This window comes from Acyrthosiphon pisum, chromosome A3, assembly GCF_005508785.2.
Source record: "Acyrthosiphon pisum isolate AL4f chromosome A3, pea_aphid_22Mar2018_4r6ur, whole genome shotgun sequence".
Lineage (NCBI taxonomy): Eukaryota > Metazoa > Arthropoda > Insecta > Hemiptera > Aphididae > Acyrthosiphon > Acyrthosiphon pisum.
The window spans coordinates 32973687-32989613 of NC_042496.1; the positions used below are offsets into that span (position 1 = coordinate 32973687).

The 15927-nt window shown below is 31.1% G+C and overlaps 3 protein-coding genes across 4 annotated transcripts in view; 1 reads left to right on the forward strand and 2 right to left on the reverse strand.

Annotated features, from left to right (window-relative positions):
• Window positions 1-2504, reverse strand: part of LOC100164482 (required for meiotic nuclear division protein 1 homolog) — an 8193-nt gene extending 5689 nt beyond the window's left edge. The window contains exons 1-2 of the mRNA XM_008186514.3: window positions 2189-2504; window positions 983-1106 (exon numbers count right to left, since the gene is read on the reverse strand). Of these exons, the coding sequence (XP_008184736.1) occupies window positions 983-1106; window positions 2189-2377 (313 nt within the window). The 5' untranslated portion in view covers window positions 2378-2504. The remainder of the gene's footprint in view (window positions 1-982; window positions 1107-2188) is intronic.
• Window positions 2505-2646: 142 nt separating this feature from the next.
• Window positions 2647-3709, forward strand: LOC100163325 (ELL complex EAP30 subunit-like). Its single transcript, NM_001162694.2, has 2 exons — window positions 2647-3100; window positions 3230-3709. The coding sequence occupies exons 1-2, from the start codon at window positions 2723-2725 to the stop codon at window positions 3599-3601; spliced, it is 750 nt and encodes a 249-aa protein (NP_001156166.1). The 5' UTR covers window positions 2647-2722; the 3' UTR covers window positions 3602-3709.
• Window positions 3710-4988: 1279 nt separating this feature from the next.
• Window positions 4989-14075, reverse strand: LOC100168130 (signal peptide peptidase-like 3). 2 transcript variants are annotated; one of them, XM_008186511.3, is made up of 13 exons: window positions 13918-14075; window positions 13179-13849; window positions 9638-9692; window positions 9473-9550; window positions 9274-9377; window positions 8865-8984; window positions 7848-7926; window positions 7668-7780; window positions 7276-7427; window positions 7049-7207; window positions 6850-6965; window positions 6621-6765; window positions 4989-6534 (listed from the first exon to the last, which is right to left on the reverse strand). In XM_008186511.3, exons 3-13 carry the CDS (start codon window positions 9661-9663, stop codon window positions 6466-6468), a joined length of 1161 nt encoding a protein of 386 aa, XP_008184733.1. In that variant the 5' UTR covers window positions 9664-9692; window positions 13179-13849; window positions 13918-14075; the 3' UTR covers window positions 4989-6465. The 2 variants fall into 2 exon arrangements, with proteins under 2 accessions (XP_008184733.1, XP_008184735.1); XM_008186513.3 differs by having other exon boundaries at window positions 9289-9377; window positions 13179-14075.
• Window positions 14076-15927: the final 1852 nt, after the last annotated feature.

Consider the following 15927-nt stretch of genomic DNA (forward strand, 5'->3'; position numbering starts at 1 on the left):
TATTTATGATAATTTTTACTTCAAAATAATCAAAATATTATAGATTAAGTATTTTATATTTTGGGGGGTGCACAATTTTAAACTTGGGGGTGCACAAGTCCCCTGTGCACCCCCCCCTAGGTTCGCCAATGGTCAAATAGAGTTGGTACATTTAACGGGCAACGAAGTGCACGGGATCAGCTAGTTATGTATATTATATTAGTCATCTTATATTTACTATTTTAGTGTTAAGTAGCCCTAATTTATAAATATTTTATAATTTCTTAGTTATTTATTTCTTATACAAAATTATTAGGCCAAAACAATATTGCAGAGCTTCAAATATCGTGTCCTATTAATATAATTTACTGTCTTCGAAGATATTATTAAGGACCCGCATAAATAGACTATCGTATATGCAAATCAGTTATTTACAATAAAATAACAATAAATTTACTTGTTACCAACAACTACTATTTTAATCATAATATTTTTCCCACTAATGTGCAGTTAATTGTTTTTTTTTTTTTGGAACTTTAGTGGAGATCTCGCGTGAGATCGAGTCCTGGCCCAAGACCAAAGGTCTTACTGACCTTCCCCACTCCCCCGCGGTATACGAATCTAGATTCTACACCAATGGGGCGATTTAAATGTTGTATCAAAACTATTGCAGTTATGGATGATCCCCTCATACACCTCACGTTAATAATAAAGACTTAATTTAAGGCTATAACTCACTATACCTGCACATATTATAATAATTACAGATTGACTTGGGATTTGACAGTAAAATAGTTCTGTACCTTTTACATGAAAGATACCACCAGAGGTCACAAGTTACCTACATTATGTATCATGGTATGGTATGGTTGGACGTATAGTAGGTATACCTAGTAGGTATATCTAGTAAATCTTATGTCATGGTATATTTCAGATCAAATATTATCGAAAACGAATAATGTCGTCATCTCCAAGGATTGTTTCAAAACGTTATCTCGCTCACCTTCGCTTTCGTCGGAACCGCTGTACAGGCACGTGGGCTCGTACATGTTCGTCTTGGACAGCGCCGCCGACAGCTGTTCCAGGCGAAACTCTTCGGCAGTCGTGAACGCCGACACACACCAAAACTAAAGGATATACGTCAAGTACGTATAAATTGTATAATATAATATTGTTTTATGGTACCTACACTACATAATTTATGGGTATCACAAAGGCACGCGGCGAGTTAATTAACCGAGTAACGACGACTAACGAGTTGAGTCAAAGTTAAGAAAGTCCAGTTATAAGTAAGTTATTTAACTCGAAAAGTTTAAATTTAGAATAAGAAGGAAAATATAATTCCGTTAAAAAAAGTTAATTCATTTTTTATAATTTATTATACCAGCTACGGGTACCACAGCTTTCAAATTCTTTTAATGCAGGGCCGGAAAATTATTCAAATGCTCAACTCCGTTTTTCTTTAATAATGAATTTATTCAATTCTTGGGATTTTCCGAACTACTTAAGAACTATACAAATTTATATTATTCAAATTATAAAACCCCCACTGTTCTCATTTTAAAAACAGCAGTTTGTATCTCCATAGGACACTCCTATACTACTATGGTAAAAACATTTCAAGTAGCAAGGTATTTGAAATTATGATCTTTAATTTTTAATTAGATACCTATATTTAAAAATTCAAAAAATTGGATTTTGAAAAAAATGAAAGTGAGCATATTAATGTCACATTGTCACTGTGTATGGTTAATAATAGGTATTAACTAAATATTTTGTTAAAAATGCATTGGCTTAAATTCATCCTAATAAGATACAGTTCTTTATTCTTATTAGTTATTTCATGCACTATAAAAGAGTGGTTTAGCCATCAGAATAAGAAAACGATCGCGTAATCGCAGTCTATAAACTGCACCGATTGTGCCAAAGTTGGTGCAGTGTGAACTGTGAAATTTATATTTAGATAGGTAGGTGACAAATTTAATGATGCTTGGAGGATGTGATGAGCAAAGCCTATGTGTTGAATAATTTTTTACTTGGATCGCAGTTTTTAAATCGTTAGATTGAGCTCTTCTAAAGTTCTACGTAATATAATATCCCAATTCGAGAACTGATTAGGACCGACCGGCATTGGCAACCACAGCGCAAGTATACACCTCCCCCAGCCACCCCACCCCCAAGGATAAAACTGATATTAACGACGACTTACGCCCTGTCGCTGACCCGTGTCTTCCACGACTGCCGGCTTCCGGCGTTGGGTGCGCTTTTTCATGCCGCTCTGCGCTTGGGCCGCGGCCATGGCAGGCGAACTCCGTGTGTTCAGGCCTTGACGTTTGGTCACGGCCGCGACGACTGACGGCCACGGCCTACACGCACGAATCGCAGTCAAGCAGAACATTGTTTTTTACGAATGACAAGTAAGTACTATGATAATATGTAATAGGTTAAGGTAGAATCAAGGCACGATTGTAATTTGTAACGACTGACGACCAACGACGGCGGCACGGCGTGACTATGAAAAAAACACCTGACGAGCCGGCGGTATGTGATAACGATAAGCATAACGCTGATAACAGTCGTCATAATCATAATATTATGCAGCTGCTGCATCTGTCAGCGCTGCACGCCTGCACTCAGCGGTCAGTCAGCAGCACTGCAGCAGACTGCATATCAACATAGAACTACCAAGTGGAGACACGTCTATAGTTGGATTTGCTTATATTTCAAGCACTGCTTTTTAAAAATGAGGCGGCGAGCCGGGGTCGGTGCCATTCAGAAACAAAAATTGGAACAAGAAAAGTATAAAGACAAAGGGACGGTTATTCAAGAGAATCAGTTTGAACAGATGACCAAACAAATGGAAGTGTTCCGCGGGAATTTGGAGGAATTTGCCACCAAGTACAAAAACGAAATCAAGAAGAACTCACAATTCAGGCGACAGTTTCAAGAAATGTGCTCGTCCATTGGCGTCGATCCATTGGCCTCGGGTAAAGGCTTTTGGTCCGTCCTGGGTATTGGTGATTTTTACTACGAATTGGCTGTTCAAATCGTCGAAGTGTGCATGGCGACCAGTTATAAAAACGGGGGTATCATTGGGTTGGACGAGTTAAGGGATCGTCTGGTGAGTGTTTTGCGATTTTAGGTGTTTTATTTATTTTTGAAATCGTTTGACAGTAGCTTATCTGTCATAACCGTACCTACCCCCCTAAATTTTTCGGCTTCCACTTAAACCATACCGTTCGTTTTCCAGATAAAAGCCAGAGGTCGTAATATACAGCATCAAGAAATCACGGTCGACGACTTACTGTGTGCTGCCAAGAAGCTAAAGATATTTGGCAACGGTTTTTGTGTGATACCTGTCGGCAAGGGCCAGTATATGGTGCAGTCTGTGCCCGGAGAACTGAGCATGGATCAAACAGCCGTGCTTAAACTGCTATCTTCTTCTGGCAGCCCATGTGTCAGTCTCTCGTCCCTCAAAGTACAACTCAATTGGGAAGAGACGAGGGCAGTTAATGCCATCAGTCAAATGGTGATCGAAGGCCTGTGCTGGGTTGATAGTCAAAATGAAGGCGAATTCTCATACTGGTTCCCGGCCATGTTTAACGAATGCATAACATCATGACGATGTCCCATTTAGAAATTGTTTGTATATACCTATCATATTATATTAATTATTTTATAAATATTTAAGATTACTATTAAATGCTGTAAATAAATTGAATATCACACATACGTCGATTATCGCAGACTATGATTTATTTCTTTGTGCAACATACGAGGCCGAGAGGTACACTAGGTTTCTGATGAAGACCACAGATAACGGTCTACGAGCTTCTTATGGCATATTTTGTTTTGTGTAGGTAACATATGTTTCCAAGCCGAGTCCTTATTAGGGGCATACTGGAAATATAAATCGGTGAATCGGCCCAAATGTTGGGCTAATATTAAAATAGAAGAATAGAGTGGTTTAACACTATTTGGTGTTTCTTCCTCTTTTTTTTATTACTTAATTACAGTATACAGTTATTATCAAAAACACTAATACATACTTTAATTAAATTGGCTCAAATTTACATCAGCTTAGGCCCAGTTGAGTACCCACCAGTCACCATATCCAGCTTCTGAATTAAGACTTAAATGTCCACATAGATGGTGAGGTAAAAACCTTACATAAACTAAATCATAGTCAGAAGGTGCATAGTAAATACATCAAGAAATGTCCAATAATTAATGGTATGGTAAATTACATCTGAAATCAAAGGATGGCTGCTGGAACAAACAAAACCACTTTACCCTCAACATAATTCCTTGAGACCAAAATATAATCACGAGCTAGATGTAATCGACTAGTTTTTCTTCCGAGTTTTGTGGATAATATCTCATTTATAATTGGAAAAAATACATTTGTTTTCAGTAAAACATCACGTAAGTTTTATTAACATAATATAATATCAGTGTAACAAAAAAAAAAAAAAATACCAAAAATTTTCTATATTAATTTACAAATTCAAAGTAATTGTGGGTCACAAGAGCGTTTGGTAATCCACACGAACGGGTAAAAAATTATAAACTATTTCTAGAATAGAACAATATTATCACATGTATTTGTTTTTATTTATCATTAATTTTTTTGGCTTATGGCTGACGTACATAATATTTATCGAATATATAAACAAAAGACAAAATTATAACACAGTACTATGTGTACCTATTCAGACGTATCTTCGTTCAACGAGCCATATTATTATTGTTGATCACTAACATTTAGTAATAATATAATAATATAGTATAACAATTTATTATATCAAGTATAAATTTTTGGAGAAAAAATAATAATAATCTATACTAGACATTACTTCTTGCCGTTTGTTAAAAGTGAATTAACTATTGCTATAATATTATTTTAACATCACAGCCACAAAAAAGGGTATAAAATAAAACAGTGGCATGGGTTACTTAACTTATTCAAAGAGACCATTATAGAGAGGAAATTACATTTTACGTCAAAGAAACAAAAAGGCATACTTTCGATATATTTAAAACGTCACAGCTATAATAGCGAATGAAGCGCTATAATTTATCTTCAAAATAATTACAATTCCTATTTGTTTTGAATCAAAAACTTTCGTACATTTTTTGTCATCAATTAAATATAATATTAATAATAATATGATGCATACAATATGTACTTATTTATGCGTATTGTATGTATAGTAAACTTAATACAGTAGGACAATTAATAACGTAATATAAAGACAATTTAACTTAAAACCAGGTGGTCGACAAGATGAGAGATAGATTAGAATCTATAATATATACAATAATAAACAGAAGATTAATCAAATATAATTATATATAATGAAAAAAATATATATATATAAAATTGGTATAATAATATGCTATAGGAAACTACGTATTTGAATTTAGCTTCTCAAAAACAAATATGAGTTACGAATACATTTAGTGAGACATTATATAGATCTTAAAATAAATATGATACAATACAATGATTAGTAATAATAAACACATTTCAGATAATACAATTTAGGTATTTTGCTCAAAATAAAAAAAAAATATAATAATACTAAAGAAAAAAGAAAATAAATCAGTCTTAGGTAAACTTCTCGTCATTCATTTAGTTTGATAACAAACTCTTGTCAAAAATCGAATTCATATCGCACAAATAAATCTCAAATCAAAAACTCTAAACAATATTTTCTAAACACATTAGAGATTCCAGAAAACTTTATAGCTGCATAAATTGTGCAAATACAATGGCCTAAACTGTTACATTCAATTAAATATTATTGTTAAAAACTAAAAAATCTAGCTTTTCTAAATATTTTCCACAATAGCAAAAAATAGTATAAAATAAAATTAAAGAAAAAAATCTTACTTTGAAAAACATCGGTATGAATCTTTAAATATTCTTAATGAAATATTATTTAATAACAATTATAATAAACAGATCTCGTAATTTGCTGAAAAATTAAAATATGTATATTGTATACTTTTTAAGCAGTGGATAGTTGATACTTTGAAGGGCAGTAATAATAATTAGTGATTTATTTAAAAGTTTTAACACTTAGCCACCTCCATTATTTAAAACTAACAAGACAAGTCCCTTCCTAACGAAAAGTTTATATAGTATGAAAAAATGTATAAGTATAAATATTATATTATATATATTTGATCGGCATATTATGTGTCATCTATGAGTGCATAAATGGAAACTCAAGATGGAATTTAACAAACATCACAATCTCTCAATCGATAAAAAAATCATATTTGGAAAAGAAATAATTTGTAAAAGTATACCTTGGTTTCAGAAAACATGGACCTATCATTGTATTTTTAAATATCCCTTCAAGTAGAAAGGGCAAACCATATTATATAGATCTATTATACAAAATAATTAAAAGAGAAAATTGTACAAAAATGGTTCTAAAAATAAATATACATAATAGTAGTAAATGCTACCGCAGACTATACGTCCATATGTTTGGAAGGCTGTTGTATTATAAATGGTTCACTCCACATTCTTCTTAAATCACCCTAAACAATTATTATTTAAAATGTTAATTAATAGATATTTAAAAAAAAACCAAACATTTTACACTCAATGGGAGTATAAATATTACCTTTAAATAAGCCATGGTCAGAAGAGGCAACAGTGTAAATGGAACTAGATAGAGTAGTGCTGGCTGAGCTGCTTTAAAAATTTCCGAAGACACTGTAGCGGTAACTAGGCCCAGAAAGTATCCGATTAGCGAACAGTGGAAGTAACTACAGAGAACAAAACAAAAATGAACAATGTTATCTTTTTGTTTTTCACAAATATTACGATTTCATAATAAGATATTCTCTTGCCTTATTCTGCCAAGATGTCTTGGAGGTGGAACACCAGTTTCCCCGAAATGTAGAAGCTGAGATTTCTTATATGCATCATACCGCATTACGAAACACAGTAATAGACCCGGCATAACCTGCAACAGCAAACAATAACGATAGTTATTCACCTGAATACTTAAATTAATGAATAATAAATTAATATAAAAGTATAACTCACTATATCCCCGAGCCCAAGCATTGAGAATCGCCCATTATGAATACTGGGAAACACTAATTTTCCAGGAAGAGATAACCTTGGTGCTTCTTTGGCAACTCCGCCAATGTGTAACTTTCGAGCCACTACTCCGACAGGATTTTCTGCTGATCTTGTTGCCACCTATTTTAATATACAACGCAACAATAAATATTTTAGCAATTTTTAACAGACGCATATGTAATGCTCACTTTGACCATAACGTTGGTGTTAAATATGTATGACGAGAAAAACACCCAGAAAACATCATAAATCAAAAGACCAGTCAACAGAAGAGTGGACACTTTAAGACTAGGAAGTCGGACAAAGGCAATAAATGCTACACAGAGTCCCATTCCCATTGCTACAAAAATTGAACAATCATTTTTTTAGTATTCTATTTTGAAACAGTTTCTACAAATATATTAATATAAAAATGATAAATTGTACTTTAAATTAAAGAAAAAAAATTGTCATTTAACGTTATTGAAGCAAATTTATATCTTGATTTTTATTTCATATTATTATCATTTACAGTTAGAAGAAATTAAAATCTAAAACATTTAAAATTAATTAGTGTATTTATGTACTATTCAGCACTCACCGTCCATTAGCAGCCAATGTCCAGTCAGTACCCAGATACAAACTATAAACAATGCCATTGAAAAAGACAACAGCTCAGCCATAGTAAAACGACCACATATACCGAAAGAGATCCTAAAAAAAAAAAATATTTTAACTATAGTAAAACTGAATAAGAGTATTTTTTGAAATGTAAATTTACTTGTTTCCATCCGAGCAAGGATTAATAATGTACTGACACATGGGCAGCAGAAGAAACGCCAATGCAACAGTAGCAATAACTGAAACAAAAAAAGATAGTTATGGGAATTAAAATATTCTTTCTATAACAGCATAAAATTAGAGGTAATGAGATATTTGTGAAGAATTTTTAGTTTGTAAACAAATTTGTATTTGTATTTTTTTTTTTGTTCAAATACAATTCGTTTTATAATCCAAGGACAAAAAAATATGTTTATGAGGATAGGAAGCAATGACTTTTAATCTCTTTTTAACACCAGTGTATAAAAATGTAGATATAAGTTTTGTATTTTATTTCCACCTGAGATATAATTTGATCTTATGATGCGATAAGGTTTTTAAATATAAAATTTTATTTTTTCAAGCAGTCTAGATGATATTAACTTTTCTACACTTTCAATTGTATCTATAAGTCGCAACAAAGAAAATTAGAGCAATTTTAACATAAAAAATTGCCATCATATTCAATTGGTTGATAAACTTAAAGTAAAGGAATACAAAATATTGCCAAAAGTCACTTCACCAGCGTTTAAACTTCACGACAAATTAGAATCTATTTTTAGAATTTTTATTATATTATTATTTCAATTGGTATATTGGAAATATACTTTTATTAATTTCTATATTGCATATCTATTTGTGTGATAAAAAAAAAGTAAATAGACACTTTTAATCCCCTTAATAATAGAAATGAAAACCTGATTATGTACAAGTTGTAATTTAGTATGTATGACATAATCAAATAACAGACATGATTTCTGTACTTTCTATTTTTTACTTCCAATATAATATTATTATGATTAAAACTCTTTTAATAAGATTAAAAGTCAAGTTAAATAATAATTAACAATCAACAATTATAAAATAGTTAAATCAAGTTATTATATAAGAGATATAACTTTATGTCATGATGCATTGATGCACTGAAATATGGAAATTGAACATAATATTTACTCAATACAACAAAAGACCAACTTACTTGCAGTGCATATAGCAAATAACATTTGCATAGAATCAAAAAAGAAAAACATTACTAACAGTGATATTGAAGCTCCCAGAGGCAAACACAAAGCTTGCATAGTATCCAGTGTTTGAACATCTATGAAATAAAAAAAAAACAAATAATTCATTAATTACAAGCATGTTTTATTTTGATATAACAATTAATTTACAAAACAATACCATCAGTTTCAGAGCATATTAGAGTCCAGAAAATTTTAAGAAATTCAAATTATTTTAGTTTATTTGGATGATAAAGTAAAAAAAAAAAAAAATATTACCTATAACTAATTTTAACGGATACAAAAGTCTAAGAAACATTTTTATACATTTTATGGACACTCAATGTTGTAAAATACTGAAATGAAATTATTTTAAAGCATGTTAACCTTGTTTTTGCTTACTAATATCTGTTAAGCACACAGAGCTTCCGTTGGAGTTCTTAGATTTTTCTTTTTCTCTTTCTCTGGCTTCCTGTTCCATATTTAAAGATCTGAAAAGGTATAAAATATAAAAATAATGCTAAATATATTGCAAACAAAGTTGGAGCAAACATGTAGGTGTATTATTTAATTAATATTTATTAACCTGAAACTGCCATAAACAATTAACAGAATAGATATCAAAAATGTGGACACCCGAGATGAATCCATTATTGTATATGCCCTGAAAAAAATTAAATAATTTGACTTAATTAAAATGGGTATTTTAAATAATTTTTGATAAAATAATATATAGTAATTTATCCCCTACCATTGGTAATCTACTTGGGAAGACATTTTGGTATATTTGACAGTGAAGTCTTCTTCTGTAAATATAAATAAAGTAAGAATTTTAAAACAAAAACTACATCTGGCGCCTAATTATCAAAATATATACATAATACAAATCAACAATTTCCAAACTATAACCAGTGACAACCAAGGAAGGCTCTGATTTAATATTATTAAATTATTAACACTTTCATGTTTAAAATGTATATAATTTGTTTAGCCGACAAAATAGGAAAGTTTTTGTTTTATAGTTATAGGCCCTCAACCACAATATGCCAATATCTATAAGTATGATGCATTAAATTGTATTGGCTTTACTGTAAGGTATATTTATATTTTTAATCTACCTAATTTAGGGGTAAGTTATTGAAAGGCATAGGCAACATATTTACACATATGATGAGGAAAATCAATATTTGGGAACCGCTGTTCATTGACATAAATATTAACTATTAATTCATTAAAATATAGTAGGTACTCTTAAGTAAATTGCCCTTTAATAATTAAAGTTAAAAATAACATATTATTTCCGGGTCGCACAAAACATTTAATGAATCAATAGTGAGCTAATGGTCCCTTAAACAAGATTTAGTGGCCCACAATTGGCCCATTACATTTTTAGTGAACCATTAAATTAAATAAATTGTTTATATACTCCAGCATATCCCTAATCTTAATATTTTGATTAAATTAGCAATTTTAGTCAATATAAAACAGTTAAGTTATTGTTTAGGTTACTATTTTGTGATAATTATTATTTATTTATAAATCTAATTTCTAATTAAACAGAATACATTTGAAGAAACTGTGTTGTTGAGTGTAATAAGTATGATTTTGTTTATGTAATGCCTACTATGTAGTTTTTTTTACTGTACAGAAACATCAGAACACAACAAATAATGCAACATTGAAGCCCTACCTACTAACAAGAATCTAAGCCATATATGTAGTTTATGGAGGGCTTACATAACATATCATCAAACAGGTATAGATATATATATATTTTTTTAATATATTCATAAGTTGATAGAAAATGGAATCAGAAAGTCTAATGGGCTACATTTTAAGTTTCTTTAAAATTACATTTACATTTTTTTTAAGTGAGTACTTCCAAATTCTTCTAAAAAAATTATAATATAAGTAATATTTCATTGTTAAAAATGAATAAGTATTCAAAATATAAATAGCTTGTTTAAAACTTGAATTTATAAATGTTATAATCGTTTATAATAATTGCAGGTTATCAAGATTAACAATCATTATTAAGGATTTAATTAATTTTTATTCTTTACTAGAGGTAGATGCTTATTTTAAAATTAAAACCATTTTAAGTAGGTTAATGTTTATTTGTAATAGAATTCCTAAATCCCAGTATTTATAATTTATAAGCACAATGTGATTAGTGAGTAATGTGGGTAAATTTAACATATATGTTTGATATATTATAAAACAAATTTAATTTAATAGTTCATTTTTATAAATTAAATATTAGCAATTAAGGAATATAAACCATATGTACAAGTAGCAATAAAATATGTAATATCATTGATTATGCATAGTATAATATTTTGTATATTCATAATATCTCTAAAATAACAGTTAAAATATATTATACACCATACACATTACACGTACAACTAAATTGTGACTTATCTAATAAAATAAATTATATTAGGTAGGTGTGTCAGTATTACACTAGTTCTAAACTTTTTCATTCAATTTTAAAAGGGTTTATTTTCTTATTTGACATTAAATGTCGAGAAATATGATAAATGTTCACACAACTACCATTGAATAGTAAAGAAATTGTTTCATTACAAATAAAAAAAAAGATAGTACCTATGTATTATCTATGAAATATTGGTTAAACGTGTACCGAGGTACATAAATAAGTGTTCTTTTTTTTTTAAAGTTATCTTGTATTCTTGTTTTTATGATCGATAATAAATACCTATAACTTTTAATCCAAATTTATAAGATACTGTTAAATTTAAATAATTAATTACAAAAAATACAAATAATATGTACTACTGTACTAGGTAGTATTAAAATTATGGTGTCCTGTAATTTAGTCGTAAATAATTTAATGCATGACAGTTGATTGCAAGATATAGTTCATCAGTAATAATAGTCATAATAACAATATATTACAAAAACATTAATTCTTATTACAACAGTACCTAATGTATTTGAATTTTAATACTAGATTATTAATTAGCGGAAAAATAATATTTTTCTGATTAAAGTAACATACATTATGATTTATATAAAAAAAAAAAATTGAAGCCTAAATTATATTTAAATTAGTAATAATAAAATAACAATTTAATCCTGCCCACTTACAATAGTAACTTGAGAAATTTTTTCATTGAATCTAGCGAAGTATAAACGTAAAATCTCCTCTTTTTTATACTTTGGCTATTTTATATCACAACTTTTATGTTACATACCTAATATCATAGTATCATGATAACATATATAAGTTAATTATAAAATACTAATTAATATTTTATACCAACAGGTTATAAATAATGTCTTCATATACCGATATAAACTAAAAGATTCAAGTATTATTAGTGTGTATTGGATTAACACATTCACTGCGTCAAAAAATTTATTGTCACACGTTCAAGGTGTCTTATACTTTACCAGGTGTGCAATCAATTTGAATATAATTTATATTTAGAAAAAAAATATAGGTAACAAAAATAGTTATTTAATATATTAATTTATTTTTTGTTTTATTTCTTACATAAAATCATATGATTATCATATACCTAATACCTAGTATAATACAACGGTTCCTAAAAAAGTAAATACATTTTATATAGAAATAAACAAAAGATTAGTTTGGAAATTAAATAGGTAGGTATTTTTATCAACTTATTTACTAATGAAAGTAGACTACAAATAATTGCCTCACCATGGGCATGATTGTTATATTTTTTTTTTTCTAATGGCATAGGTGGCTGCAAAGGAATAACCACAATTTGTTAGAAAAAAATATAATAGAAACAAGGACCAATTTGCTTGTCAATCATGCAGAAAACAATAATTGGGCAGTTCAATTTAATATTATTAGCTACCTGCCAACGTTTAAAAATGTACTGAAAGGGGATATTGAAAGTAGGCTAAATTACACATGATCTGTGATTAATTTATTCGTAATATTAAACCTTCAAACTCAAAGATCAAATTTATATGGGTTTTGCTCTAATCACCAGAGCAGTGTCCAAATCCTGCCAAACCTCTTAGACCACTTTCAATAATGTTGGACAAGACGATTTGGGACTAGTACCTTGTGACAAATTGTTAAGACTTAATGATAAGACTATCTATCTGTAAGGATAGTAAATTTGTATCACATAAATTTACTATGCATACAGACACAAGACAGTTGTCATCTGTTAGGCGATCAACGCCAGGGAAAAGACTTAACATTTTTTGTTTTGAAAAATGAAACTTCAGCTGCCAACGATGGTTATTATTTATTATTGTTAATCAAATGTGTAAACACTTACGCGAGTGACTTCGTAGTCGGTCTATATTACGATCGCAGAACGGTCGATGTGATTTGCGGAGGCTAAGACATCGTCGGTCGGCGTCTGATGCTCATCGATTTCCATCCCGTCACACGTCTTCGGCACCGGTTAACGAATCCCGGACTCTTTGGACTCTTTTATACACAAGACAACGGCGAACCGTAACAATCAATCTCTTCTGCTCCGTGGCGCCACTAAACAATCAGACCGATAACAATCGGCACTCGACAGTCTGTTCGCGTCCACCTGTCGTCACGACGAAGACTCGACGACGACGAAGTCGTCCGAATACCGAATAACCATTGGCGCACCGGTCATTGCGCGCACAGCCAGTTTTTTGTTATTTCTTATAGGTATATCTACCTAATATTTTTGTCGAAACCGAATGAATTTCAAATCGCCGGAGGGCTGGCGAAAAATATTTGCGTCACGAACCACCGACGACACCAGACATTGTAATGTAGATATTAAATTATACTCGAAGAGGCTTTCGCGGCATATTATTAAAATCAAAAAAGGTTGTTTGCGAAAAAATCGTCGGACGTCGCGTATTCTTTTGTTGTTATTGTTTTAGCAAGGTGCCGTGCGGCGTGCGTGCGTGCGGAGTTAAATTTGGAACGCGGCCGCGGACATCACGACTACCACTGCAGCTGGAACAAAGTAGAAAAATGTAAAACGATATAATAATATAGTACCGTACGACTTCGGACGTACGTACACAAGACACAACTAGACCGGACAGCGGTAGTGGTGACTGTCGAGTGGTGGAGGTGATGATGATGAAGATCGGCGAGTGGTGAAGGTGGCGGTGTCGATGATTGGCGAATGGTGGTAGGGGGAATGTGGTGGCGGAATGGTTGTCGACCGCGGTAATGGTCCCCGGCAGGTGGTGTGGGAGTTGTGGACGAAAGTGTCGTGATCGCAAATCGTAACGGGGTCGGTCTGTCCCGGCAGCGGTGCGGGGGAGTCGAAGGAGTGCGCGTGCGTTATCAGCACGATGTTATCATTATATTATGCAGAGCGCCGCCAGCTGTCGCTTAGATCGTGGACCTATCTGTAATTCAGTCGTCGACAGATGGCGCGTCCTACGTTCGCCGCGGAAACCGAATCCTTGAGCCCACCAAAACTATCTACTTACTGTAAGTACTGATGATTAATGTGTAATAAATAAAAATACATTTTTTTTTTGAACTTGAGCCCGGAGAATAGGGCAATTACCTAATTGTAGGGATTGTGGACTAAGGTTGGTAGGGTTTGTTACGCTAAGGTTGGTAAGCACACGTGTAAAAGGTTTTTGCTACTATACGAACCCGGGTGGCCACCAATCCGGTAACTAGTAACAGCGGCAGTGGCAAGTACATAATTTTCGAATAAAAAAAAATAAGCTGAAGTACATCCTGTAGCAATTAAAAGAATAAATAACAAAATATAGGTAATATATTATAATTAGATACAATAGTGTCTATAAATATTTATATTTATTTATTATATATATTTTAAATATATTAGATTATTCATATAAAGATTCCAATTTGCGAGCATAGCGAAAAAAAAATTTCTTTGTAATAACTTTAGTACAATATATATTTTATATTGGTCAGCTGAAAATGTTTTTTTTTTTTTTTGATAGCATACTTTTCAAAAAGTTTAAATTACGTCCCTAAATTAAACAATTATTTTGGTTCACAATTAATTTCATTTTTTTTTATGATTTCTTTTTACGCGCTAACACTAAGAACACTATTTGATAAAACTTAAAAAGGCCTATGGGGGAAGGGTAATGGGTATGTGACCCCCACATCACCCCATGTATACGCCTCTGAGCATGCTGCAGCGGACATTATTATTTGCTCTCAGTCACAATACGTGACTGATAGCAGCCAACGCGCCGCGCCAAGCCACACATAATATACAGTTATAAAACATATTATTGTACCTACATTAATGTAAGCCTCGAAATTAACTTCTTAATTTTTTTTTAAATGTTTTAGATGATTTTTTCCTATCTAAAAATGGGTTTCATTGACATACAAATCTAAATAGGTCGGTGTTACCTATAATACTTAGGTAACTAATTTCAATTTTGTATGTTTCGACATTTTAAGAGAATTTCATATAATTTTCGATAGTTAAATGATATATCCCCAGTTTTTTATTGTATATCTAGAATTTATGCCAAATTTTATAACTAAAATAAATTTTAAAACGATTCATTGGACAAACAATTTGTATTTATAAACATAAAAAAGGTGGGCAAGTGGATGTCGCTCTGCTGTATAGTAGGTTACAAGTGGGTCACTGTATAATGGATGGTATTAAATTTGAATTCAATGATAGAATATCATTGTATAAGAAAAACGATTCTGAGTGAAGACTGAATCTAGGTATAAGATATATTATACCTATATCTATGGTATTAAAAAAAAAAATTGACCTATAACAGGTACCTATAATAAACTCCAAATTAATCATATCACAATATCCATTAGGTACTTATAACGTGTTATACATCAGCAACAAACCGTGATACGATCATAGACATAATAGTATACTTTAGAAGTTTCAAGTACCCACGAATAATATTATACAATCACAACAAAATAACTAAAATAGTTATTCTAGGTTTTTTTATATGTAATTTCGTCCAAATTTGAACTTAAAATGAGTATAAAAATAAACTGTGCTTATGTATTTTTAGATTCTTTGCTAACAGAATTAACTACTTACG

Bases quoted from the DNA above. Each gene is read 5' to 3' on its own strand.
- LOC100168130 (XM_008186511.3), bottom strand. From the start codon at position 9,663: ATGTCTTCCCAAGTAGATTACCAATG. The intron at 8,985-9,273 runs GTTAACATGCTT...TTTATTTCATAG, and splicing joins TATTAGTAAGCAAAAACAAG to ATGTTCAAACACTGGATACT. The intron at 6,535-6,620 runs GTAATATTTATA...ATAATTGTTTAG, and splicing joins TGACCATGGCTTATTTAAAG to GGTGATTTAAGAAGAATGTG.
- LOC100163325 (NM_001162694.2), top strand. From the start codon at position 2,723: ATGAGGCGGCGAGCCGGGGTCGGTGCCATTCAGAAACAAAAATTGGAA. The intron at 3,101-3,229 runs GTGAGTGTTTTG...TTCGTTTTCCAG, and splicing joins ACGAGTTAAGGGATCGTCTG to ATAAAAGCCAGAGGTCGTAA.